The 25,993-nt window shown below is 43.5% G+C and overlaps 4 protein-coding genes across 4 annotated transcripts; 3 read left to right on the forward strand and 1 right to left on the reverse strand.

Annotated features, from left to right (window-relative positions):
* The first annotated feature begins 2,156 nt into the window (after window positions 1-2,156).
* enpp7.2 (ectonucleotide pyrophosphatase/phosphodiesterase 7, tandem duplicate 2) lies at window positions 2,157-9,142 on the forward strand. Its single transcript, XM_053866220.1, has 5 exons — window positions 2,157-2,403; window positions 4,293-4,438; window positions 5,956-6,588; window positions 7,313-7,559; window positions 9,021-9,142. The coding sequence occupies exons 1-5, from the start codon at window positions 2,157-2,159 to the stop codon at window positions 9,140-9,142; spliced, it is 1,395 nt and encodes a 464-aa protein (XP_053722195.1).
* Window positions 9,143-10,615: 1,473 nt separating this feature from the next.
* LOC128759346 (ectonucleotide pyrophosphatase/phosphodiesterase family member 7-like) lies at window positions 10,616-15,019 on the forward strand. Its single transcript, XM_053866221.1, has 5 exons — window positions 10,616-10,877; window positions 11,193-11,338; window positions 12,234-12,866; window positions 13,823-14,066; window positions 14,726-15,019. The coding sequence occupies exons 1-5, from the start codon at window positions 10,616-10,618 to the stop codon at window positions 14,833-14,835; spliced, it is 1,395 nt and encodes a 464-aa protein (XP_053722196.1). The 3' UTR covers window positions 14,836-15,019.
* A 370-nt stretch (window positions 15,020-15,389) lies between these two features.
* Window positions 15,390-18,747, forward strand: zgc:171971 (uncharacterized protein LOC569690 homolog). The gene is made up of 8 exons (XM_053866506.1): window positions 15,390-16,056; window positions 16,254-16,300; window positions 16,408-16,562; window positions 16,629-16,753; window positions 17,182-17,278; window positions 17,395-17,621; window positions 18,027-18,179; window positions 18,248-18,747. Exons 1-8 carry the CDS (start codon window positions 15,835-15,837, stop codon window positions 18,383-18,385), a joined length of 1,164 nt encoding a protein of 387 aa, XP_053722481.1. The 5' UTR covers window positions 15,390-15,834; the 3' UTR covers window positions 18,386-18,747.
* Window positions 17,931-23,519, reverse strand: tfam (transcription factor A, mitochondrial). Its single transcript, XM_053866507.1, has 7 exons — window positions 23,307-23,519; window positions 22,094-22,227; window positions 21,946-22,016; window positions 21,719-21,868; window positions 20,095-20,190; window positions 19,964-20,020; window positions 17,931-19,891 (listed from the first exon to the last, which is right to left on the reverse strand). The coding sequence occupies exons 1-7, from the start codon at window positions 23,390-23,392 to the stop codon at window positions 19,637-19,639; spliced, it is 849 nt and encodes a 282-aa protein (XP_053722482.1). The 5' UTR covers window positions 23,393-23,519; the 3' UTR covers window positions 17,931-19,636.
* Between the last annotated feature and the right edge of the window lie 2,474 nt (window positions 23,520-25,993).

Genomic DNA, 25,993 nt, shown 5'->3' on the forward strand with positions numbered 1-25,993 from the left:
CCACTGGGCCGTCTGAAGCAACAGTGAATTCTCAGTCTGTGTGTCTCAGCACATTTAAACTGCGACAAAGTTCAATAACCAGGAGACGACTTTTGAGACGAGCGAATAGGTAAAATAAAAGTAAAATTAGTAAAAGCACAGGAAGTGTCACTCTCAACAGATTTAGAAAACCTATTATCAGAGCAGCTTCATGATGCAGTGAAACTGAATTAGAAGGGAATATAATTAACGCAAATCGCTGTTGAGAAAACATGGCTTTTTTTTTTCTATGTTGTAACTTAATCCACTGTAGATCTTATAATCCTCCTCGATTTAGTTTCTCTGTTTGTTTACTGCAGTGGAGACTTTCTATTTAAATATTAAGTGGATTAACTTCCCACTGACAGATTTACATTTTTATATAAAAGCCTTTGTGCACGAGCCAAAGCACATACCATAAACAAGGATACGCTAAAGTTCAGATTTAGAGTGATTCAGTTGGTCCTGTATGTGTCTTGTCACCGTTGATCTTCTGCGAACATGCGAGAAATCGGTTGTAAATCGTCACTTTTATTGACGAGACCGGGCGTGATTTCTGAAGGGATGCCTCCACCTAGTGGGCAGTTTGTGTAACTGACATCACCCTGGTTTCATATCGCTCGGGTTCATCCATATCATTTCTGTCTTTATGAGGCTGGACATGACGTCATCCTTCGTTGATTTATTTATTTTATAGAATTTGTATTTAAAAAATTATACTACGGAATTAGTATGCTCCATTCACCTAAAGGGAAAAATGGGTTTAAGAACATATTTAGATATTGGCTTTTTATTATTTCTGTTTGAGTAACTTATTTTTTTAATTTATTTATTGTTGTTGTTGTTGTTGTTGTTGCTGTTGTTGTAGTTGTTGTTGTTGTTGTTGGATGAGAGGTAACTTTGGTCTCCTCCCTTTCGAGCACCTGCCCCACACATCCTCAATAATAAAAACAAATGAATCCTGGGGAAAACTTTTTTTTAATTAATTAATACGTAGAAAATATAGTATAATACACATTACTTTTTTAAGACAGTAAAAATATGTAAAAACTAAACACTGAGTAAAAATTATTACCACATTTTTTTATTTAAAAAAAATGTAATGATTGCATTTTTTTTTTATCTTGATTTATTCAGTAAGAAATAATAAATTGCAGTAAGAAATAAATGTGTGTGTCTATATGGATTTATATGATGGACTTAAACTGCTTTATTCTGTATTCAAGTTTGGTCTCAGTCACTGTTGGTCTTCACACGATTGTGACAACAACACTATGCCATGCTGCCCTGAGAACCTTAAACTTTGGGCAGCTGCTCAGACAACATCCCGGCGGAGATGTGAACATGTCTAGGAGAGCAGGGAGTGAACTTTCTGGACAGAGCGGTCAATGATCTCGAAGGCTGAAAGGATGACCAGTGGAGGAAGGGTGTTTTGGTGCCTCAGAAATGGACAGACATTACAGGTTGGCACAGGTGGAAATGACTGTCAAGGGTGATCTGTGTCCTTCACCTTTAGACAACTTTACATCCACAAATTCTAGCAAAATAAGTGGTTAGTGTTTGCATGCTGGATGCTAAAATGGGGGCAAAGATTTTTTTTAAATCCTAAATAAAAACTGACAGACACCATTGTCAACACATTCTCACTTCTACGGAGTCACATTGTCAAGACAGCCTTCCATGTTCCTTGTTGACACATCAGGCTTCCAACTGCATCACATGACTTTTGCTACGGTCCTGCTCAAGGTTTTTATGCTCAGTAACATGACAGTTTGACTGACATCCAACGAAAAAAAAACAAACCTGCGACGACACTGGCTGGGCCGGAAACTGAAAATCAGGAGTTTTGGGTCCAGAGACAGGTATTTCACCATGTGTGTCATAAAACAATTTAGCAATGGAATACATGATTTTATGGACTGATAAGATAAGATGGGACTTGTTATCGTGGCAAGTGAATGTGCTTGCAGATTAACATCTAAATCTTCTCTCCTGTTATGTTTGTGTCTGGTTGGCTGAAGCGCAGGACATAAATTGATCTTGCGACTCTGAAACGGCCAGTGCACTCTGACAGATCTCAGGGCCAACAACGTAAAGCCGCAATCCTTCCGAGCACGGTTCAGTGTTTCCCGTCCGTCATGTTGCTGCTCGGCCTGCTCCTTCTCGGCCTCTGCTGTCCGGCCGCTCCTGCTCCTCAGGTTGGCGCTGCACCTTTCACCAGAAACAAGCTGCTGCTCATCTCCTTCGATGGGTTCCGCTGGGACTACGACCAGGACGTGGAAACTCCGAACCTGGACCAGATGGCTGCTGATGGCGTGAAAGCCGACTACGTCACTCCGCCGTACCTCACCATCACGAGCCCCTCGCACTTCACCCTCATCACAGGTGCGTCCAACATTTTTACATCTGTGTCTGCCAGCAAAATGACTTGATCAGCTCTGAACATATACAGAAGACTTTTTCAGGAAACAGTTGCCAATAGAACTAGGATCAGATGATAACATTCTGGTGGTGTTCTGAAGTTCCATCTGGATTTAAGAAGGAAGTGTCATTCATGGCATCTCACCGCTGCTGCTCTGTTCAGAACTTGTTTAGTAAATAAACATATGAACTTAAATATATAATGAACATAAACAATCATGTCAGTAAAATGAACCGACGTCCACGTGACTGTAGCTGTTAGTGTTTATTGGACACTTTAAAACAGCACTGGATGAGCCATGCTCTGAAGCAGGCACGTGTCCAGGCGGCACCACGTTTCAAAAACACTTTCATTGTCAACAAAAGCCAGGGCTGCCACTAGATTAGATTTTTTTTACCTCTTTTAAATGCACTAGAGCTGAGTTAACTCACGATTAACACATTTTGGATCTGTTCTAAATGTATCTTAAAGGAAGATGTTATCCACACCAGAGTAATGCCTTCCTCATGCGAACATGTGTTCATCCCAACAACGCAACAGAACAGATACTGTCATAAGAACCTTCTTCAGAAGAACCTCAGAGGCGCCGAAAAGGTTAACAAACAAGCACATTGTAAACACTAATGGCCACTCATAATGATATATTTTCCCTTTAGATACATTTAGAACAGATACAATTTGAACTATGACGCACCAATGGATTAATTCACATTATTTCCTGTAACTCAGGCCTGATTCTGGATCAAATGAAATTCCAGTTTTTATTGTTGCACGGTTTAAAAATATTGAATATTGCAATATCTCCATGAAGAGAAATTCTTTTTTGCAATTGAAGAGGCACCCTGGTTTTAGGGTTACCAGATAATATTGCCACAAATTTGACAACTGTGGATCATTGCCTCGATCACAACACTGCTGGTTTAGACTCACTCTGGCAACCCGGGTTCAATTCCTGTCAAGATGTTTTCACTTGAGGCAATACAATTTCAAAAAAAAAAAAAAAAAGGGATAAGAAATTAAATGAGCAGTTGTTTGTTTGTTTGTTTTAATAAAGTATGTAGGCAAAGAAATTCTTAAAGCTGACCTCAACAGCCTGAGTTTTTGCAGCAGTGTAGGAACATGTACAGCCGGTCTTACAGCGAGATGAATCCCCTAGATTCAGGAGCAAACTAACCATGAACTGAGGAGTGTTCCCTACTACTCTTCTTCCCATCCTTATCTTATCTAGTAACATCACCAAGCTCCGCTGGGTCTCACAGCCAGTACAAGTGTTCCAGCTCCCTTCTGAAAATGAAGCCAAGCACAGCAGCGTACCTATTTTGAAAGTCGCATGTGAGTTATACGAGGGCTTTTCCAATAAAACAGCATCAGTACAGCACATTTAGAGCATCTTTATTACGGATTGTTAGTGATGGGTAGAAGAGGTATCATGAAACAGTGTCCTGATTTTCAGTGGCCACTAGATGGTGCTCTTGGTTTAGATGTGATGTGAGGTTTCATTGAATTAGTTGTTGAAGTCGAAGCAGTTAACAGCAGACAGTGCCATCTGGTGGCCTCTGAAAATTAGGACACTGTTTCATGAAACCTCCGCAACACTTCACTACGTGAACATCAACAGCATGAAATATTTTTTGAGCTTTGATAAAAGGAAAGGTTGTCATGTGATATGTTCAGATTAGACTGGACTGAGTGCATCTGTGTCAAAAATATTTTTAGTATCATGCAATATTCTGAGAAGAAAGTCAACTGTACGCCATATCTGGATGTTTAAAGACACGCGAGACAACATGGAGCCAATAAGAACAGTGCATCCGTCGAGTCCCGCACTGACCTGAGCTCACCTGTCGTGCAGGGCGTTACATAGAGAACCACGGCGTCATTCACAACATGTGGTTCAACACCAGCACTCAGGAGAAGAAGCAGTATTACATGACGCAGTTTGTGGATTCCTACTGGGACAACGGAAGTCTGCCCATCTGGATTACAGCGCAGAGACAGGTAATCCACACATCCGTCATGTCACAGTGTAATGGGCTGAAGACCTGAAAAGCCTGTTGAGTCACATATGAATACCTCAAGGAAAAGATGTGCTACTAAAGCCATGGATTGCACTCCATTCACTCTGCATGATCATTGTGTGTCTTGATATTTATGGCACGATAGGAGGCTCTGGACTCACCATGAGCCACATAAGGTGCTCGATATACCAAGAGACAGCCAGATTGAAGTAGTGATGAGTGCACTCCTTGTGTGGCCCAACCTCTCCTTTCGTATCTTTTGCGTCCTTTTGTGTCAGCCTGCAATGCAAAAGGCTGACTTTGCTGTCAACATTGAAGAAAAATAATTCACTTCAAAATAGTGGCTATTGGATGGCATCATTTATCTGACCGACACTGTTGCCCTACAATATGGGACCATCTGAATGGATTTTTTTTTCAAGTTAAAATAAAGTCGTAAAAGCTAAGGGCGGCTTGGCTTTGGGAGAGAATCTGAAGAAAGGGGGATGGAGATTGAATTGAAATTGCTGAAAACTGAAAGATCACCTGCCCAATACTGAGTTCATGGACTGTAAGGTGTGATGAACAAATGACTTGAAAACCTTGGGAATGCATTTCACATCAAGTTTTAGGAGCTTAGTATCAGCAGTCTGCACTGGCTTCCTAACCGGAATAAAAGGAGAGAGCAAGGAATTGGAGTCATGGAAATTGAGCTAGATGGAGGAATAAAACTTAACAATAGACTGAGAAAGCGAAATCGGTATGATGGACGGAAGCAATGTTTTAGATTCTGGCGCTGGTGACTGGAGAGCGTTAAAGACCTAGTCAAGTCCAGATCAGAATGATACCTTACTTCTGAGCTACACTACCTGTACTGTATTTGCATCAATGGGCAGAAGAGGCATGCGAGCAAGAGAGAGATGAGGTTCATGGATGTGACTGAGCTTTTGAAGAGGACAGAGGAGGAGGACCAGGGAGGATACAGACGATGAGGGAGGCTCTGTAGCAACACTGGAAGTGTGAGGATACAGAACAGAGCAGGACCCAAGAGCAAGGGTTAATAATCCAAAGATCAGACACACAAAAAGGTCCAAAGCATCCATGAGGGCAACAACTCAGAACAAGGCTAAAACTGTCCAAAGTCAAAACGTCCATCAAACCGGGGAAAATTAACCAAGAGAGAATGTGAAACTCAAAACACACGAGGCAGTAAAGAACACTGACGCAGTGAGAAGGCCTCAAGAGGCCAAAATACAAAATGTTTGAGTCGAGCAGAGGGCCTTTACCAGTTTAGAATCCCAACAATCTGGCACAGCAGGCTGCTTAAGAAGGCCACCGCCTCAGGCAGGTGAATATGGATCAGCTCCAGCTGTGTGCCATACAATAACTCCGTCTTGGAGAAGCAAAGGAGAAGAAAATGGAAGTGTGTGGACAAAATGAAAATAGGTCGTCACAGGAAGCAGGCACAACCTCAATATTTAGCTGAAACCACTCAGCTGCGATGCTTGTCTTTATCAGGGTCTGAAGGCTGGTTCTCTGCATTTCCCCGGAACTGCTGCCACCTACAGAGGGGAAACCGTCCAGGTGAAAGAGGTGGAGCCTCGTTTCTACGACTACTCCAACGAAACTGACTGGCGGCTGAACGTTGACAAGGTCATCGCCGACTGGTTCTTCAAACAAGATCTGGACTTTGTGTCCCTGTACTTCGGTGAGCCGGATAAGGTGGGACACAAATATGGACCCGATTCTCCAGAACGCAGAGCGATGATACAGCAGGTGGATCGCACCGTGGGCTACATCAGGGAGAGGATCCACGACTGTGGCCTGACAGACAGACTCAACGTCATGATCACCGCAGACCACGGGATGACCACAGTGATGCGAGGGGCGCCGGTCCAGGAGATCATCCTGTCAAAGATTCCCGGGTTCAGCTTCAAGGACATCAAATTTCATCTGGTGGATTACGGCCCGTCTGGCATGCTGCTCCCAAAAGAGGGCATGTTGGAGAAGGTCTACCAGGCTCTGAAAGTCGGTCACCCTCATCTGCATGTGTACAAGAAGGAGGAGATGCCAGAGAGACTGCACTACAGCAAGCACCCACGACTGCTGCCTCTCATTCTGTTTGCTGACCGTGGTTATGTGATTAACGGGGTAAGACAGCTGGAATTCAAGTAGACACAACCGTTCACCGGGTCATGTCGAGTCAGAGGTGCAGCTCTAGTCACCTAAGTCGCTAAGAAAGAATATATAGATATCACTTGAAGGTTTCAGTTTATGGATCACAGTTTAGCACCCTGAAGCAGGAGACAGAGAAGGACTGAATTTTAACCGTGGTATTTGCTCCAAGCCGAAACCATAAAAGGCAACACAGAAGGAGGGCGAGGACAAAACCGGACAAGACGAGAAGAGAACTAGAAAAGACTGGACTTAAATGAGAGAAGACGATGACCCGACTTAACTTAGACAAGCTCAATAACAGGGCAATGACTATACAGGATCAGATTCGACAAAACTTGTTGAGACAATGACTTGTCAGGGAGACTTGATGGGGAAAGACAAGATGATGACTTTATGATGACTAGTATGACTAGAACTCAACCTGGACTGTTAGTTAACTTGAGGCTTGACTCGACAGAGCTAGTCAAAAGGATGACTTGATTAGGTGAGACAGGACTCGACCAGACTGTTGCTTAACATAAGGCTTGACTTGACAGGGCACTACGAGATGATGACTTGAATCGATGAGATGGGACACGACCAGACTGTTATTTGACTTGATGTGGAGGCTGGACTAACTTGGCAAGATGGTACTTGACCATATGGTTTCTTAACTTGACGCAGAGACCTCCTTCAACAACCTTCATTCTGTGTGCAGCTGTTCCCAGTTCAGTTCAACAAAGGAGAACACGGCTTCGACAACCAGGTTCTGGATATGAAGCCTCTGTTCAGGGCAGTGGGGCCGGACTTCCGGAAGAACCTGGTGGTGGGGCCATTCGAGACGGTCAACGTGTACGCACTGATGTGTCATCTCCTGAAGATCGCCCCAGAGGTGAACGACGGACTGCTGGAGAGGACCAGGCACATGCTGGTCACTGAGAGCGGCACAGGAGGAGGCGATGGTGGTAAGAAGGGAGTTCCTCATAGAGACAGTTAGAAAGATGGTGATGGGTAGGTGAGGGTTCATGACACAGTGTTCTGATTTTCAGAGGCCACCAGATGGCACTGTCTGCTGCAAAATGTTTGGACTTGAGCAACTAATTCAATAAAACTTTACGTCATTTCTGAGCGCCACCTAGTGGCCTCTGAATATTAGACTACTGTTTCATCAACTCTGCAATACTGTTTCATGAAGCCTCATCTACCCATCAGTAGTAGTAATACTCTCTACAGTAGCTGTACTCTTTTGTGCATCCCAAGCTTGGGGTACATAAAATGGTTTGGGATCGGGTTGGTTATTTCGCCCCCTTTTGGCAGGAACCCGCCCTTACATAGGAAGTGTACAACAAACATACAAACAGCTACTCAAATGAGTTTCAATCATGAAATGTAATAAGCAGAAGAGTTTATTGGGGGTTAGAAATCTCTAAACAAAAGAAAAGAAACATATGTTCAATATTAGTAAAATGATAAATTGGCAAAAGCAGAAATATGATTTTTTTTTTTATTACTTATTTCTTTTGTTGACATGAACCGTAGAACAGTAGAACTTCATGCCCCACCTTCAGGCAGAGCAAACGGCATCGATGTCAGCTCTTTTTAAGAAATCTCATTTCAGTTTTTATTCATTTATCTTGTTTATTTTTACATGTCTTACAAATTAATAAAGCATGTCAATCGAGTGATTGTCAGGGTGTGAGAGGGCGTGGTCATCACCAGACGTGGATTGAAGTGATGCCTTTTTCTCCTTCAGTTGTTTCAGTCTGTCCTGCACACCCAGGACAACTAGTGGTGTCAATGCTCTTCAAACCCGCCGTGCTGGAAATAATGAAACACACAGATTATTTTTCACTTGTACCTATTTTAAATTTGCGCAGACAATGCTTTTAAAATTGCACTCAAACAGTACCTGAGGAAACCTAGATTCATATAAACATAGACAAAAGCTTTTCAAGTTTCCTTTAGATAAGAGTGTAAACAATTTCCCATGTGAGAGGGAAACTGCTTTTAAGTTTCTACCGACCAGCATTTGGTCCATGACAACACAGTTTCACAGTGATTCAAATGAATATTTTCAAAGTATAAAACCACTGTCTGACAGGACCATCAACTAACAACATCTTACTGATTATTTGTCAGATTTATGTATTTATTTGTTTTCAAATGTTAAGTGTCTAATAGAGTTGAAGTAGCAAGTGGAGTCAATATAAAATTGCAAGTGTGTAATTTTCTGTTGAAAATATTACAGTGTAGATGATGTGTTTAACTAAAATATTATTTTTTATAATAAAAAAAATATTGATTAAATTGTACATATTGTCACAAGCCTCACGTTACTTTCTCTCATCCAGTGAGTCATTTTAGGTGTTATTTGTGATAAATTCCTGCTCATTTTTGAGTTGTTATTGATCTGTGTCCTGATCCAGACCGTGACGCAACCCAGCAAGCTGTCATCGGCTTATCAGCTGTTTGTGGTTTCCTGTTCCTGGTGTTTATCGTCGCAACTTCCTACTCCTGCCTCACAAAAAGCAAAGAGCAAAAGAGGTGAGTGAAGTCTTCCATTACGTAACGTGATCATTATTTGATCACATTTTATCTACCTGGGTTAAGTTAGGTTAAAGTTCGTCTTCCATACAGGTGTCGTTCATTGGAGACAGTGGTTGGGAATTCCGGCATCATTTACATATTTCTATTCATGCTTTATATACATTTTGTTCCTCAAATGTGGAGCATGTCAGATTCCCTATGAAGGCTATTCTAGTCCAATCTAAAACCTGAGATAGCTTTTGTTCCCTTGCTGTTAAGATCTCCACATCCAAAATATAACACTGTGGAATTCATCCAGTCACAACCAAATTTCCTTTCTTTTTCCAGGTTGAAAATGAGGCAAGTTGCAGAGGAAGTCACGAAAAGCGTCAAACAAACTAGTTTTTAAATCAGGTTTGGTCCACGCATGTAAAAGTAACCATGTTATTTGATGGCTGAATTCAGTTGTAATAACATAGTGTGTATAACTGTATCATTTTCATGGCAATATAATAATAATATCTTCAAGAATAATGTTGTTTTCACAGTGTTGTTCTTCATTCTTTATTCATATTAATATCCAGAATTCATATTCTTACTCTTATGCCAACATTTTCATAAAACCATATTACGCCGTGATGGGTAGCTGAGGTATCTTGAAACAGTTTTGTAGGGTTGATGAAACAGTGTCCTCATTTTCAGAGGCCAGGTTTAGAAATGATGTGAGGGGTCATTGAATTTGTTAAGTCCAAACATTTTACAGCAGACAGTGCCACCTGGTGGCCAATGAAAATCAATACACTGTGTCATGACACCTTATGAACCCTTCTGCCTGTGTCACACCATAATATTTAATATAAAATACAAACTGACACATTTAGTTTTCATTGCTGTTTTTTCTCAAATGCATTACAGCCCTTTAAGTCACAACACTGCTTCATGAAGCTTCACTGGTTCAAAAAGAAAAATTATGAATGGGTAAAATTCAAACTGGTAATTCTTGAAGGTTTACAGATGTTCTTCATGGGTTGGGGTTGCTGTATTGGGTGGTAGACGACTAACATGAGCCAGAAAACGCTGACTATCCTCTCCTCCACATCACTCAAACCCAGAAAGCCATGTCATGATGTCCCTCGCTCAGCAACAGATTGTGCTCCGAACCAAGGTCATTTCAGCTTCAGTCATTTGAAATGCATTTTCAGACAAGACTGACAGCTGCATTTTCTTCAACCAGCATTTTGCACCTTTCTCCAGTTTGTTCATATCATTACCATAACAGAAACATAAAGCTCGCACCTGATCCTTCATTATTTATTAATGTTTTATAGGGCCTCAATCCAGATTACATCCGTAAATTGCCCCCATAAAACTTGCCTTGGGACTGAGGCTCAAAGAACATCCCAAAGTGGACGTGTGATAGCCACGCTGACTGATGCCTGGATGGCATTAGCAGTGAACAGCTTCAGACCTTACGCATTTAACTGAGGAGGTCACAATGCCTTCAACGTTCGTGAGACTGTGTTTCGGCCTTTTCGTCGCCGGCTTCTGCGCCGCGGCTCCGCCACGGGTCTCTGATACCAGCAGGCCGACCAGGAACAAACTGCTGCTCATCTCCTTCGATGGATTCCGCTGGGACTACGACAGAGATGTGGAGACCCCCTGCCTGGATAAGATGGCTCTGGATGGAGTGAAGGCCGCTTATGTCACCCCACCCTTCATCACCATCACGAGTCCTGCTCACTTCAGCATGCTAACAGGTACATAGACGGCTTTGTTCACTCTGTGTTTCTTCAGGTGGTGTTGCAGTTGAGACCACCTAACTCAAGACTGAGACTAAGACAAAAAATGCAGTCCACACCACTTGTTTGTTCAAATGAAAATGTGTCACTTCTTTACTCAGTTTGAAAAAAAGACCAACATTTGTTTTGCAGTGAGAAATAAACGTGTGTCTATATGACTCATAGACTTCTGGATTCTGTACCCAGTCTGATCTCGGTCTTGGTTCTTGGAATTGGTGTCTGTCTGCAACGCTGCTCATTGCAAAATGTTTTTTGTTATTATGTTATTGTCAGGTCGTTATGTCGAGAACCACGGGGTGATACACAACATGTGGTTCAACACCACGACGCAGGAAAGGAAGCAGTACTACGATGCTCAGTTCGTGGATTCCTTCTGGGACAACGGAAGTTTACCCGTCTGGATAACAGCACAGAGACAGGCATGGCATGACCTTTTGTTTCCTTCCTCTTTTTATTCATATCCTTTCACGGATTATAGAAATAAATCTGTAAACCCTCCTGAGTGCATGTCAATAATTGATTTCAATGGTTACAACAGACCACCAAGCTATTTTACGTGGGCCGGAGGAGCATTAAGATGAGCTCATGATTGAGTGACACTGATGCTGTGGTCTGTCTCTCTTGTCATCTACAACGTCAATCTTTATAGTGTGGTAACGGAGACCACCAAACATGACAGAGTCCAGAGCATGCAGAGACCAAGCCTTTAAAGGCCAGAGACTGAGTCAAGACCAAGACCAAGGCAGAGACTTAGCTGAATACAAAAAACACATAAATCATCACTATCTAAAAAAATATATATAATAATATATATTATTATATATAATAATACTATATTGTATATTGTATATTTTATATATATATATATATATATATATATATATATATATATATATATATATATATATATATATATATATATATATATATATATATATATATATATATATATATATATATATATATATATATATTCATAGTCATTGCTTTCAAAATAGTGGGACCACTACGAGCTTGTTCTGCATTCAGTTTGGTCATGGTCTTGCCCTCACCCCCTCTTTGGTCTTGGACTGGACTGCTTGGACTATGGTCGCCTTACGCTCTGGTCTCTATCTAATAAAAAGAGTGGTTTACCTCGACGGCCGTTATCCTTCAAGACCCAAATTGAAGACCTATTTTGAGATGGGAATCTGAACCGTCAACAACATAGTGTTGAAGAATGTCTTTCAATCACCCCCCCTTGTGTGTGTGTGTGATCCATTGTTAATAAAAGACAGGTGCTGAACCTTCAATGTTGAAACTGTGTTTTCTCAGGGTCTCCAAACCGGCTCTTTACATTTTCCTGGCACAGCTGCCACCTACAGAGGAGAAGTCATCCATGAAAAACAAGTAGAACCTCGTAACTACAACCATTCTAATGAGACGGACTGGAAGATAAACATAGACAAAGTGATTGGCGACTGGTTCCTGAAAAAAGACCTGGATTTTGTCTCCTTATACTTCGGGGAGCCAGATTTGATAGGGCACAAATACGGACCCGATTCACCGCAACGCAGAGCGATGGTTCAGCAGGTGGATCGCACGGTGGGCTACCTCCGAGACAAGATCCGAGAGTGTGGCCTGACCGAGCGCCTGAACGTCATCATCACCGCGGACCATGGGATGACCGAAATCCTTCGAGGTGGGGCAGTCCAGGAGATAATCCTCGCGAAGATTCCCGGGCTCAACTTCAAGGACATCCAGTTCCAGCTGCTGGACTACGGCCCACTTGGGATGCTGCTCCCGAAAGAAGGAAAGTTAGAGAAGGTGTACAAGGCTCTGAAAGGAAGTCACCCACACCTCCACGTGTATAAGAAGGAGGACGTGCCAACCAGACTGCACTACAGCACCCACTCCCGACTGCTGCCTCTTATCCTTATGGCTGATCCAGGATACATCGTTAATGGGGTCAGACTATTTTGAGTTTTGAGTTATGAGTTTGAAGCAGCACTTTATGAGTTGATAGTGTGCTTCGAGGCACTGTTGCATTGGAGTTGCTACAAACCCAAATGCTTTTCATTCCAATGGGACGCAAGTCAATGCTTTGGTCATAGCGAAAATGCTGAGTTACCTATTGTAACTTCAGTTCTATGAATACGTGCGATGCCCTCTAACGTGCTTCGCTATTGGTTACCTCCACTCCGAGGACCAGGACAGGGCCTTGCTGGGTGACTAGTTAGAGGGCGTTGCGCATATTATTATAGAACTGAAGTTACAATGAGTAACTCAGCAGAAGCTACACTCCAGAGTGTTTTGCCTCTGACCGGGTGCATCTCACAGACATCTATTTTGGAGTAAGCTAAGCAGGAGGGCTCATACTGCCAAAACTAGAGCCCTTAAGGCCCAACGCACGTATGAGGACGGAGCTGTCCGTTCATTTCGTCCGTATTTCTGCACATTTCCAAAACACTTACGGATACAGTCAAAAAGAGCAGCACCACTGGAAACTGTCGGGGGCCAATGTTGCTGTTACTACCCAATACCTTGCTCTCATTAGACACGAAGAAGACAACAATGGGGGAAATTCTACATTCTCCACTTGCAATGTATTTAACAGCCTCAGCGTCCACTGTCTCCAATAACACAGCCTCTGCTTCGTCTTTTGTACAGGAAATACAGTATGTTATCAATCGCCATGTTTGTTTTGGAGTCTGTCGTCGTCATGAACTTTAGACTCTGGGCTGCTCCCCTGGTGCAAATATTGGTGAACAGCAATACCAATGCAAAGAACACATGGTCGTAGGTGTTCAGTGACGGTAACATTGTTTGAAAGTGCATCGATGGGCCTTTAAAAATAGTGACCTATCGTGCAGCATTTTGTTTTGCATTCGTGGTCATTAACTCCGGCGTTTCTGTCTTTACAGTTGTGGACTTTTAACTTCAACAAAGGAGACCACGGCTTTGACAATGAAAACATGGAGATGAAAGCCTTCTTTAGGGCGGTGGGCCCTGACTTCCAGAGGAACCTGACGGTGGAGCCCTTTAACCTGATTGACGTGTACCCGTTGATGTGTCACCTCCTGGGGATAACGCCAGAGGTCAATGACGGACTCCTGGAGAGCACAAAACACATGCTGATCCAAGACAAGCCCGTTGTCGAGACAGGTGGTGCGTATCTTTAGATCAAGAGATAAAAAAAAACACAACACATAACTTTTTCAAGCTCAGTTTTGACTCCTAGCACTGCTAGAACTTGGGTGTGTTTTTCAGTTTTCAAATAGTAATTTGAAGATTTATAGAATTGAGGTTTAGCTCAATTGGACTGCAGGTTGCAGTAGCATCACAGAGGTCCTTCGACACACATGAACAAGAACTCACCCTGCAGTGAAGTAATACAAGCTGGTACCAATGTTGCACTCAGTAAACATGAAGTAGTTGTTTGGAATAAATGTGTTACCTTCCTCTAACTTATTAATATTATGATGTTATGTATTAAATATACATTATTCTCACCGAGACCTCTAAATAAACATATGGAAGACTAATGTTTACTCAGTAATGCCAAACGCCTCTGAGCTATAAACCCCCTGAGTTTGCATTTTTGATGTGACACTTGAGTGGAACTTTGGTCTGCTTTCCCTTCTGACAGCAGAAAACAATCTCACTCCTATGATAGCCGCCAAGTGACCTTGGTCACAAGCCTACAGCATCAGTATCTTATCTTATCAGTGAAGGTAAAGGTTAGTGCGTTGGTTTGGCGCACAGTGCTGAAAACATTGGTCGCAGAAATTCCCTGGATCTAAGGTGGGTTCACTGTCTCTCCACAGCAGACAACACACGGGCGGTGTGGATCGCACTCGCAGCTGTCATCGGATGTCTGGTCGTGGTGTTTGTTATCGCTGTTTCATACAGTGTGTGGAAGAGGAGCAAAGCCTGAGATGGAAATAATCGCCCGGAAGATGTTGTTTTTCTGAAAGGTTAAACCAAAGTTGAATGAAAGACTTTATAAAAGCTAAAAGGTGAAGTCAATTAAAACTGTTTTTCCACAATTTTATCATTTAGTCTTGACTGACTTGTTGATATGCATATCATTAATCCTTTTGCTCATGCTGTTTGTTGGTCCTGATGCACCATTATAATATAATATAATATAATATAATATAATATAATATAATATAATATAATATGATGTACTCGTGATTGAGAATGCTTTTATTTTATTTATTTTTTTATTTTTATGACTGTGTAACTTGTAATGACTTGCCAGGCTGCTCAGCTGTTGAACCTTAGTTGCCCCTCGGGGATGATTAAAGTTTTTTTTATTTTGATTCTGATATTGTGTTCCAGTCTCTCGCGTTCAGCTTGATCCAGGTTCACGCAGCGACATATTACATGCCGTATCTCCTAAGGGAGAATTTAAACCGGTTCAGACATACGAGATCTTGGCACCCTTGAAACCAACCAGCGCCCTCCAGTGGTCGCTTTCCCACACTACAGCTCTCAGAGAAGCTGCCGCTTGAGCAGCTATGAATGGAGGATCGTTATTCACTTAGCTGTTCTTGTGTTTTCACTGGAACCACGCTGACGTAGTTGGGAGGGAACCTTCGCGAGGATGAGACTTTAAGAGGATATGAAAACAAGGTCATCGTCTTGAGTAACCGAGCAGGTTTCAACTTGGGCTGTGGTGTTTATGCTTCACCGACTGCGACCAAGATGGAGGCAGACGAACGTCTTCGGTGCGATTAGCTTCGCTTGGCCAGGACTCATGGTTTCTGTGCGAGTTTAATTCGTGTATGACTCTCCGAGCCGCCGTCACAAGACTATATAAACGGTTGTTTACTCTTTTGGAAGACGCGGAAGAGGAGCACTAGGAAGAAGAAAGACCGGATGTGGTGTGATTTTCTTCCTTCCAAAGTAAAAGCACGTACGGCGGCAAATGTCACAAAAGGAAGACACGGGGATGGTTCCGGGCACCAGTGGGGCGAGAGGCTCTGGCTTATCAGCTGGACCTGTGCCAGGATCACCGAGCACGAGCTTCCCGCACAGCAGACTGCTCCCGAACCGGGCCGGAATAACGCCAACCACCCCCCCTCTCGGTAGGCTGTCGTCACTACGGACCCGGGACCTGACGTTAGGCGGAGTGTTCAAAAAACCCAAGGTAAGCTCAGCACTTTTACAAGTGAAATAAAAATAACGGAAATAATTTGAATAAACTGTAAAAATCAGGAGATAGCATTAAGTACGAGAGGAATTTCATGTCGGGACTTGCTTGAAACATCAACAGAGTAAAGTGTTTATTTCTGTCTTTAAATCAGCAACTGTGTTATGATTCCTTATTTGTTTTCCCCCCAAAAGAAAACCATCGAACCAAACGTCCATGCTGTTCGAAAAAGCAAGGAAGAGTGAGTGCTGTGGATCTTAATTGTTCACCTTCTGTGCTTTCCCTGACTTGTTCCATTGACCTATGACCTTAGGTCCTATGACCAGCTCTCTAAATGCCCTCCCACAGGTTTAAGGAAGTTATTCGAGTGGCCCCGAAGAAAGAGAGAAGAGAGAGGGATGAGAGGAGGAGAGAGAGCCGAGGAAGGAGGAAAGAGAAGCCTCAGACCATCCAGTCTCACTCCATATTCGAGCAGGGTCCCGCCAGCATTGTCCGCAAATCAGGTATCTGTCTCGCTCTTGTTTCAGGCGAGTGACTGTGCGCTGGTTTGCTCACGAGGGTTTCTGCAGGCTGGAGTGTGGATGCAGACCAGAGGTACTCCTCCACCTCTCCTCTCTGTAAAACTGTCAAGAAGGAGAGAGAAGAGTCGGAGGAGAGGGAGGACGACATCCTGAGGAAACTACAGAGAGACGACGTGAGTGGCAAAGCATGATGATGCCGGAAGTAGCTTCCAATGAAGTTGTTCTTTAATCCCTTATTGAGAATTTGACGTGTGTATTTACTGATGGGTAACCAGATGTCACTGTCTGCTGTAAAATGTTTGGACTTAAACAACTATTTTCAATGGAACTTACCATCATTTCTAAATCAAGAGTGTCACCTAGTGGCCTCTGAAAAGTCGCCTCAGTCAGCTGAGGAGTCTCTTCATCCGTCCAGGAATATCATGACCAAAAGCATGTGTCTGACAACCAAGTGGGTGGTGACTGAACGAAGGCATGATGCCACATACATGACACTGCATCCACCTTCATAACAGCAACTCAGTTGAGTCAGAATGAAAGTCTGCTGCATCCAGTCGTCATATTCATCTGTGGTGGACATTGTTGTCTTGTTGGTGTACAGTTTATAGACGACCCTGGTCTGAGAAATGATGCCGAGCTGAAGCCCATCCAGCTTCCTTTGAGCAGGTCCGCAATCGTCGAGGCTCCGCCCAGCTCAAGTAAGGTTCCTGTGATAATTGATGAAAAAGAATAACTAAATAAATGCTCCTTATAAATCTAAATAAATGCACCACATGCATGTGCAGGTTACATGGGGTGTTGTCTTACCACGCAGGTCCAGATGGGCCGGTGTCCCAGTCCAGCGAGGGTCCCGGTCGGGCTGATTCTTTGGTCCACCTGCTGCAGGATCTGAAGATGTCTGGCCGAGAGGAGCTCTTCTTTATGCAGCTGCCCGACTGCCTGCCTGTGGACCGGGTGTCGGCCTCTCAGGCGAAGGAGGAGAAGCGCGTCAAAAAGGAGATCAAGGCAGCTCACAAGAGAGCCGAGCCGACGCCAACACTAGTGAGTCAAGACAGAGGCAGGATAGCAGCAGTGGAGAGTGAAAAATGCAAAATAGAGAACGAGGTTCTTTTCAAGCACAAAAGTGTTTCCACTTGCATGTAGGACGTGTGAGACTTTTTTGTCTCAACTGAGCTCTTGTTCACTATGGGTAAATGAGGTTTCATGACACAGAGTCTTGCTCTTTAGAGACCACCAGATGGCACTGTCTGCTGTAAAATGTTTGGACTTGCCAACTAATTCAATTAAACCTCACATCATTTCTAAACCAAGAGCTCCATCTAGTGGCCTCTGAAAATTAGGGCACCCTCTCATTAACCCTGCACTACTGTTTCATGATACCTCATCTACCCAACGCTTGTGTTCACACTCTTCTTGAATGTACTGCATCTCACTGGGTGTGTCCAGCTGTCCAGCCTGAAAGAGCGAAGTCTGGCGATGTCAGAGTTCACGGAGGGACTTCTGGGTAAACTCCAGATCAGGAGGTCCGGAAAGGTGGAACTGAAACTGGGCGACATCATCCTGGATGTCACAGAGGGAGCCGCCTTCTCCTTCCTGCAGGTATTCAGTGGTGTGTGTGTGGTTATTAGGCATCATTGTCGTTCACTATTTGGGTTCTGTCTCCGTAGCAACTGGTGTCGGTCCAACTCTCCGAAGGAAAGACTGGGGACTTGATGGTTTTGGGAAACGTGCAACATAAACTGGTGCTGTCTCCTGACTTCCAAGCTTTGTTGGCTCAGACAGTGACTCAGCAGCAGATGTCCTGATAACACACACACACACCAGGAGTTCTGGTCCAGTCCTGGATGGCTACTTGCACGGCATCTGCGAGAGCTGGTTTGGTAGAGGTCAACCAAAATCCACGCCTCCATCATTGCGTTGCACCATTTTAATATCTGTAAAAATTTGGCTGAAACTCGTCCAGTGTTATATTAAATAGTCACAGTTAATTTTCATTGACTCTTAGTTCCAATATTCATGAAATTATCACAGTTGTCACTTGCATTTCTACACACCTTGTTGTCAAACTTGTTTGTTGCTCTTATTTCACTTTTTTTATACAAATAGTCTCTTTTTGTGATATTTGCTATTACCAACTTAATAAATGTTTATTACCAATATTTGTCTTTTTTTATGAAAAAAGAAAATCCTAAAATATTTAAGTTTCCTTGATCCTCAGTTAAAAAACTTCAAATATTAATGATGGGTTGATGAGGTTTCATAAAACAATTTTCAAAGGTTTTCACCAGATGGCACTGTCCACTGTAACATGTTTGGACTTGAACAACTAATTCAGTTAAACCTCACATTATTTCTAAACCAAGAGCACCATCTAGTGGCCTCAGAAAATGAGGACACTGTTGCATCAACTCAGCAATACTGTTTCATGATACCTCATCTACCCATCACGATCAAAAACAGCTTCAAGCTTTATATAGTTTTCAAGCTTTATCAAGTATTCATGAGTCTACATCTCTTGATACAAACACATGAGGACGTTTAATGAGTAGATATAAACGATACAAAAAAAACTCAGGTGTGAACATAGCTTTTGAGACTCACATGATGATTTCAGGGTTCGCAGTCATCTTTGCCTTCATGTTTTCGGACAGTGGATGAAGTATGTACAGCAGTTAACGGAAAGAAAAACTCCAGACAACAAGGGAACATCAGACTATCATGGAGAGAGGAGGGAAACAATTCATGATACAATCATGAAAAATGAAAACCACTGAATGTCCTGGGGAAATTTTCTGACCATACTTAACTCGCTCTGGTTTCCACCATATGCACCTCCCTTATTTTCTTTCCAATCATAATTCTAATTTATTCAATAACATTGCCAGGTCCAATGAGCACAAGTGCTGCTTTGTTTCTTTTCTTTCATTTCAACTTTTTGAGGTTTGGGACATGAAAGAGACCTTTACTATGCACCCGACTCTTTTCTAGAGTATGAGCAAGTTTTACGTTCAAGTGTGTCCAAACTAATGCTTCTCAGGTAGTTTCCACTTCCTGTTCTAGCGGATGAATAAGTCAGAGCTTTTCTTGCCAGTTCTGACAGTCTTTTTTGTGGTCTTCCTACTGGCTTTGGCCCCTTTGGCGGCCTTCGTCTTCTTTGGCTTGGCACTTTCGGCCGGAGTCTTTTTCTTCTTGGTGGCCAACGTCTGGTGTCTGATCAGGTCCGCCCGTCCGATATCCGCCATGTGGTCCTCCCATGACTTCATCTCGTTCTTGTACCGGATCTTGTCGTCCTCAGCCAGCTGTGTGTAGACCTGGTGTGTGGTTTAGAAAGACACACGTTCAGTTTCAGTTTCTCCAAGGAAGGAAATGAAGCAGTATCTTACCTGCTTTTGATTGCTGAAAAGACTCCTCCAGTCGTCCAGCAGAGACTTCATCTTTGCCTATATGAAATAAACAAAATGAGCTCCAGCACTCAACAACACAACTTCTCTCAAATTCCGTCCTCCCAGCTGACCTGTGTGGTGGCTCCTCTGGCCTCCACAAAGTGCTCCGACATGAAGATGTTGAAGGCGCTGCGAGGTCGTTTAGGTTTGCCCAGGTTGGTTAACTCCTACATAAGACAAAACAACTTCACATATACTTTGCACTGAGGTCACTTGAATGTCACAATTACTGCGCTGAAGTGTTTATCTGCTTCCACTCGAATGCATGTGCATCACAAACCATGACAGATTAGAAGTCACTATTTCCTGATCATTTGCTGAAACTCAGGCCAGCAACATGTTCGCTGCAGCTCTTGGTATTTATCCTATCTTCACATTTAGATCTTCATGATTTCAAGTTTTGCCTCATACAATGATGCATGTGTCCTCATATTCCTCAGTCCACTAGATGGCACTCTCGTCAGTGTAAAACTACTCTAACAAAACCACAATTTTAAAAAGCTCCACCAACCTGAGCACTGAAATTATAACACTGCTCCTGGAAGCTACACCACACACCTCAACATAACTAGGGTTGTCCCGACACCACTTTTTTGCTGACCGAGCACCAGTACTAACAGTTGAGTTCTTGCCGATACGAGTAATTAATAATACTACAACAACCATTTTACATTAGTTTTTTTTACTGTACATCCCTGAACAAACATGACACCAATACCACAGGTTTCACTTTGAACATTTCAAGTTTAGCTTGGGCAATCTATTATACAGCATCTAAGATCCTGGCACTGTATACTGGTTTATGTATTCAGCGATGCACACAGCGCAACCTCATTTTTGTGGGGGTTACCTTCCAGGACCACACATGAGAGTTGAAACACCATAATGTAACCCTGGGTTAGTGCAGATCATCAGGTAAAATCAGAGTCTTTGTAACTACTAATGTCATCGGCTGAGCGTTTTCTTGAATTAAGCACGTTCACATATCTGAGTTGTTTCTCTCACAGCAGAGCTGGAGCGGGTCAGAAGTCAGCTGATCAAAGCTTGTAATCTCATCAGGGCAGCTGCAGAGGTGGATCTATTTTATAGTAAAATACAATTAAAATTCATTGGCTAATTTCCTGCCTGACGGACGGACACTCGGCACCGTGCAGTGCTGCATAAAAAAATAGAACCATCTTTGATCACAAGTGGAGCAAGGTCCTCCACCTTGATGTGCATCATACGACAAACGGTAAATGTGTCATGAGAGTCGGCCACAGCCCCGTAAAAGCCTGCAGAATATAGCGTGGAGACACTGTAGTAGGTACAAGTACAAGTGCAGCAGAATAAGCTGAGTGATGTCCCAATACTGGTATCGGGACATCACTAAAGATAAATTGGCTCAGTGACCACGATTTCATGCAGTGAGTAACTTTACCAAGGTAACGTCTTGGTCACCCACAGGCTTTAGCATGGAGATGGCTACGAAGCATAGCCATACAGTTGATGTTTTACAACATGCTTGTGAGAGACCACAGCTTTCTGCCGTACATTTTAGAAAGCAATTCTAGACTCATAACTTCTTCCACTCCAGAAAACAATTTCTTCTTCCCCAACAATCATGAAGAATTCAAAAGTCAGATGTCTTTCATGTTGCATATTTGACTGTCATGTTTCTTTAAAAAACACATGGATTTTTCAGGATCCTCTCACCCTCTTCTTCCGAATGGCCTTCCTTTTCGCCCTCCTCTCCTTCTTCTCCTGGGCTTCCAGCTGGATCTGACCTGGAGTCAACTGGGCTTTATATCTCTGAAGATCCAGATTGAACTGCTCCTTCTCTCTTTTATAGGCTTCCACCAGAGGCTTCACGGGAGGAACAGAATCACAGGTCAGCTATTGGGACAGAGCGGCCTAAAGATCTCACTGCTGAAACCAAATACCCGCTTATGATCTGGACTCAGCGCCCTCCACTGATTAGCGATCTTCCGGGTGATGTCCACCGCTCTGATATCTGTAGGCAGACAACACAATAAATTAAATTGAGTAAGACACAAGAACTCTGCTGCATGTTTTTTTTTATTTTATCACCTGGGTTCTGTTTGGTCACGATGGGATGCTGCTGCAGGAAATACCTCATGTATCCATTCAGAGGCCTCTTTGGGGGGCCGTCAGTCTGTGTTGCCAGGCATCTGACAGTGGTGTTATACGTTGCTGAGAGAACTCTGAACACACACAAGCAGAATTTGGGGAAAAAGTATTACTCACTCAGAAACTGTTTTATCATTCAAGTGTCATTCCAAAGATTTAAAAGTATATCTGGAGATATTAGTAAGCAGTTTAACATGAAAGCCCCACCCTACAATCGGTTTTATCAAAGCTCTTGTGAGGTCTGCTCAAGTGAAATGGAAGAAATTGACCATCCTTCAATGACCATCTTGTCAGTTCACTGATCCTGATTGACAGTGACGGTGTGCGTCTAAAATAAATAGTGAATAGTGAGCACCTGATCCACTTCCATTGTGACCTCATCCAGCGCCTGCTAATTTCTCTCATCATTAGCATCCAGTAACCGGGTCATTTCTCAGATGAACAGTGAGTTCAACAGAGGGAAGATGAGCAATGTTACCTCATCTCGCACAAATTTAATCACAAGTAAATGCGCTTGTTTTCAGCAACGAGGCAAAACAAACTTAGTCACCGTCTAAATGAAGACGTTCTGGTTTTAATTTACTGAGGAAACAGACAAATTTTACCTTTTCAACCGCTCTGTGACCATATATACTGACAACAAACTCAACTGAGATTAGATCAAAGGGAGGGAATAATGTTGCTGCAGTTATGACTCTGCAATTACTTTTAAAAGTTAGTTCAAATCATACCATTAAGGGAGGGTTTTTTAAAGCTATAATTCTTACTAGTTCAGACATCATTGTGTGTGGTGCTTAGATTGTTCTACATGTCAATTAGGTATATAAATACTGTTCATGAAAATGTCCACAGAAAGTAAAAAAAACACAGAGTCTATTAGCTGTAAATACACGTAACTGTTGGTGCAAAGGTCATAACCCGCCAAGTGAAAATGTATATTTCATAAGGAAAATTAGTTGTTGATGTTTATCAGACAAGGAGAAACTTACTCGTCCCTTCATAGTCTATTGCATTGAACTAGAAATACACTCACGTTAAAACCAGCCGTAGACATTCACCAATGAAGCCTCCGTGCTTAGCGATTGCTGTGTGTTAACGAGTGTCAACAGGCCACAGCGACTACAGGGGGCTCGGGCCGGGGACACATACATACCTCGTCAGGGAGCTTGTGCACGAGAAGACGCTGAAGGACTTCGCCCACAGACCCACACTCGCAGCCATGAAGCCTAACGGAGCCATGTCGTCTTTTAAACGCGTTTAGGAATCTTGGAACAAAATAGATGCAAACGAAAGAGGGATGTTTTGGTTTTGAAATACATGCAGGTACGTGCGCTTGTTGACATGCAGCACCAAAAGGCGCCTTCAAGCTGCCCAGGTGGATTATGGGAAACTCTTCTTCGGTTACACTTACGGCGGGCCAGTTGCTCTGCTGCCACCTGGAGGTTACATTGGTTCAGTTCATTTCCTTTCTGCTCATTTTAAAGTTGGCGCATTTGTTATCACATTTTATTATAGGAAAATAATCGTTATCTATAACTGGTTAACAACAGTACTTAACTGTAACAACACCATGAAGTTGTACTTAATTGTGAATATGTGTTCCCGAACCTGAAGTGTGACCGTTTAAATGTGTCTGTGTGCATGCGCGTGTGCGTGAGTATAATTTCCATTTGAGCCTCTTAGCTGTTAATGAATAATAGAATAATTAAGTTAAATCTGAAGTATTTACAGTCAAATGTATTCTTGTATTTTTAAATTAATATAATAACTAACAAATAATTAATATGATAAATGTTCGGAGGATTCAGGGACGAGACGGATGAGAAGTAGATGCTTCTTTATTCAACGTGCTGCTGCTTCTCGCTCCAAAACTCAAGTTGCACGCATAACCTTTCACCCGGAACTCAAACAAAAGCCCAGCACCTCACCACTCTCGCAAGATCCCCAACACACACACATCCTAACCATTACACAGCTCCCCCCAAACAAAGTCCCTCGCCCCGATGGACCACAAAATCACTGAACTGTGCCGGCCGCCGTCTCTGTCTCTGCGGTCGCGGAGTGGCCAGCCCGGGCCGTCGCGTAGGCTGCCCCTCCAGGGGGTCAACCACTGCAGCTGGCTCCACTTCCTCACTCCTCTGGGTAGAGACTGGAGAGTTAGTGTTAGGAGGAAATAAAGAGTTACCTCTATATGGGGCCAGTCTGTCTCTGTGGAGTACGACACTCTTCCTCCTGTCGTGCATCTGGACCCGGTAAACCACCTTCCCAGACGCTCCCTCACCTTGCAGGGACCCACCCAATGACAGTCCAATTTTGGACATCGCCCTCTCTTCCTGCGAGGTCGGTCAACCCAGACCAGATCCCCAGCGAGGAAATGTCTTCCTTTCGACCTTAGGTCATAGTTCCGCTTCTGCCGGATACCCGCCTTATCTAGTTGGTCTCTAGCAAAGGCGTGAGCAGACTCCAGGCGATCCTGTAGTCTTCTTGCATACTCCCGACGAGGAGGAACAGTGGGCGTGTCCGGAGGTTTACCAAAAACAATTTCAGCTGGCGTACGGAGTTCCCTACCAAGCATGAGAAGGGCTGGGGTGCAGGACGTGGACTCCTGGACTGCAGATCTGTACGCCAGATCTGGAGGCAGGTGTTTGTCCCAGTCACGCTGTTGCTCTGAGGTCAAGATGGCTAACTGCTTTGCCAGGGTCCTATTGAACCTTTCCACGAGGCCATCGCTTTGGGGATGGAGGGCTGTTGTCCGGGTCTTGTGCACACCCATCCGGTCGCACAAGGCAGCGAAGACCCGCGATTCAAAGTTTCTCCTCTGGTCACTGTGGAGCACTTGTGGTGCTCCAAATCTGCTAAACATGCCCTCCAGCAGAACATCAGCCACAGTCTCCGCCTCCTGGTCAGGTATTGCATATGCTTCGGGCCGCTTGGTGAAATAATCCATGGCTACTAAGACGAAGCGATTGCCATTTTCAGTGGTGGGGAACGGGCCCAGGATGTCCACAGCTACTCGCTCCATGGGGCACCGGCTGGTTGTTGCTGCAGCAGTGCTTTGGACTGATCAGGAGGGCCCTTGGAGGCTGCGCAGAGGTCACATCGGGGACAAAAGTCCTCTGTGTCCCGTCTGATCCGGCCCCAGTGAAATCCCTGACGGAGCCTGAGGAGTGTTTTAGCCACACCAAAATGACCAGCACCAGCAGTTCCATGAGCTGTTTTTAGCACGGCTTCCCTCGGTGACACAGGAACGACTACCTGCCACCGCTCCTCCCCTGTAGCAGGTTCTTTCCAGGCCCTCTGTAGCACTCCATCTTTCACCCTGAGTGCCTCAAACATGGTCCACAGTCCTTTTGTTGTTACTGAGCACCTGGTCACTTCATCCCTGGCTGGTTTCGTGGCCCTCTTTATCCAGTATAACACGGACTAGAGGTCTAGGTCTTGCTCGTGCTGCGCCGTCCACTCAGCAGCGTCAACTGCCAGCATGCTTCTGCAGACAGGTCCTGACTTACTGTCCAAATGGCTGGTGTTTTCCTCAGCGCACAGCTCTCTTTCTCGTACATCCCACTTCTGACACCAGTGTAATGTCCGGAGGATTCAGGGACGAGATGGACGATAATTAGATGCTTCTTTATTCAAAGTGCTGCTGCTTCTCGCTCAATAAACTCAACTGAGATTAAATGACTCTGCATAATCACAAAATATGTTTAAACAAATATATGGCAATAAAACATTGTAAACTGCATTCCATTTTGAACAGCATTTTTCGTATATTTATGTTACATTTTCACAATTCCAAAGAAGCGTTGTTGGTTATGCTCTTCTCATGACCCACTGGAGTTT

This window comes from Synchiropus splendidus, chromosome 5, assembly GCF_027744825.2.
Source record: "Synchiropus splendidus isolate RoL2022-P1 chromosome 5, RoL_Sspl_1.0, whole genome shotgun sequence".
Classification (NCBI taxonomy): domain Eukaryota; kingdom Metazoa; phylum Chordata; class Actinopteri; order Syngnathiformes; family Callionymidae; genus Synchiropus; species Synchiropus splendidus.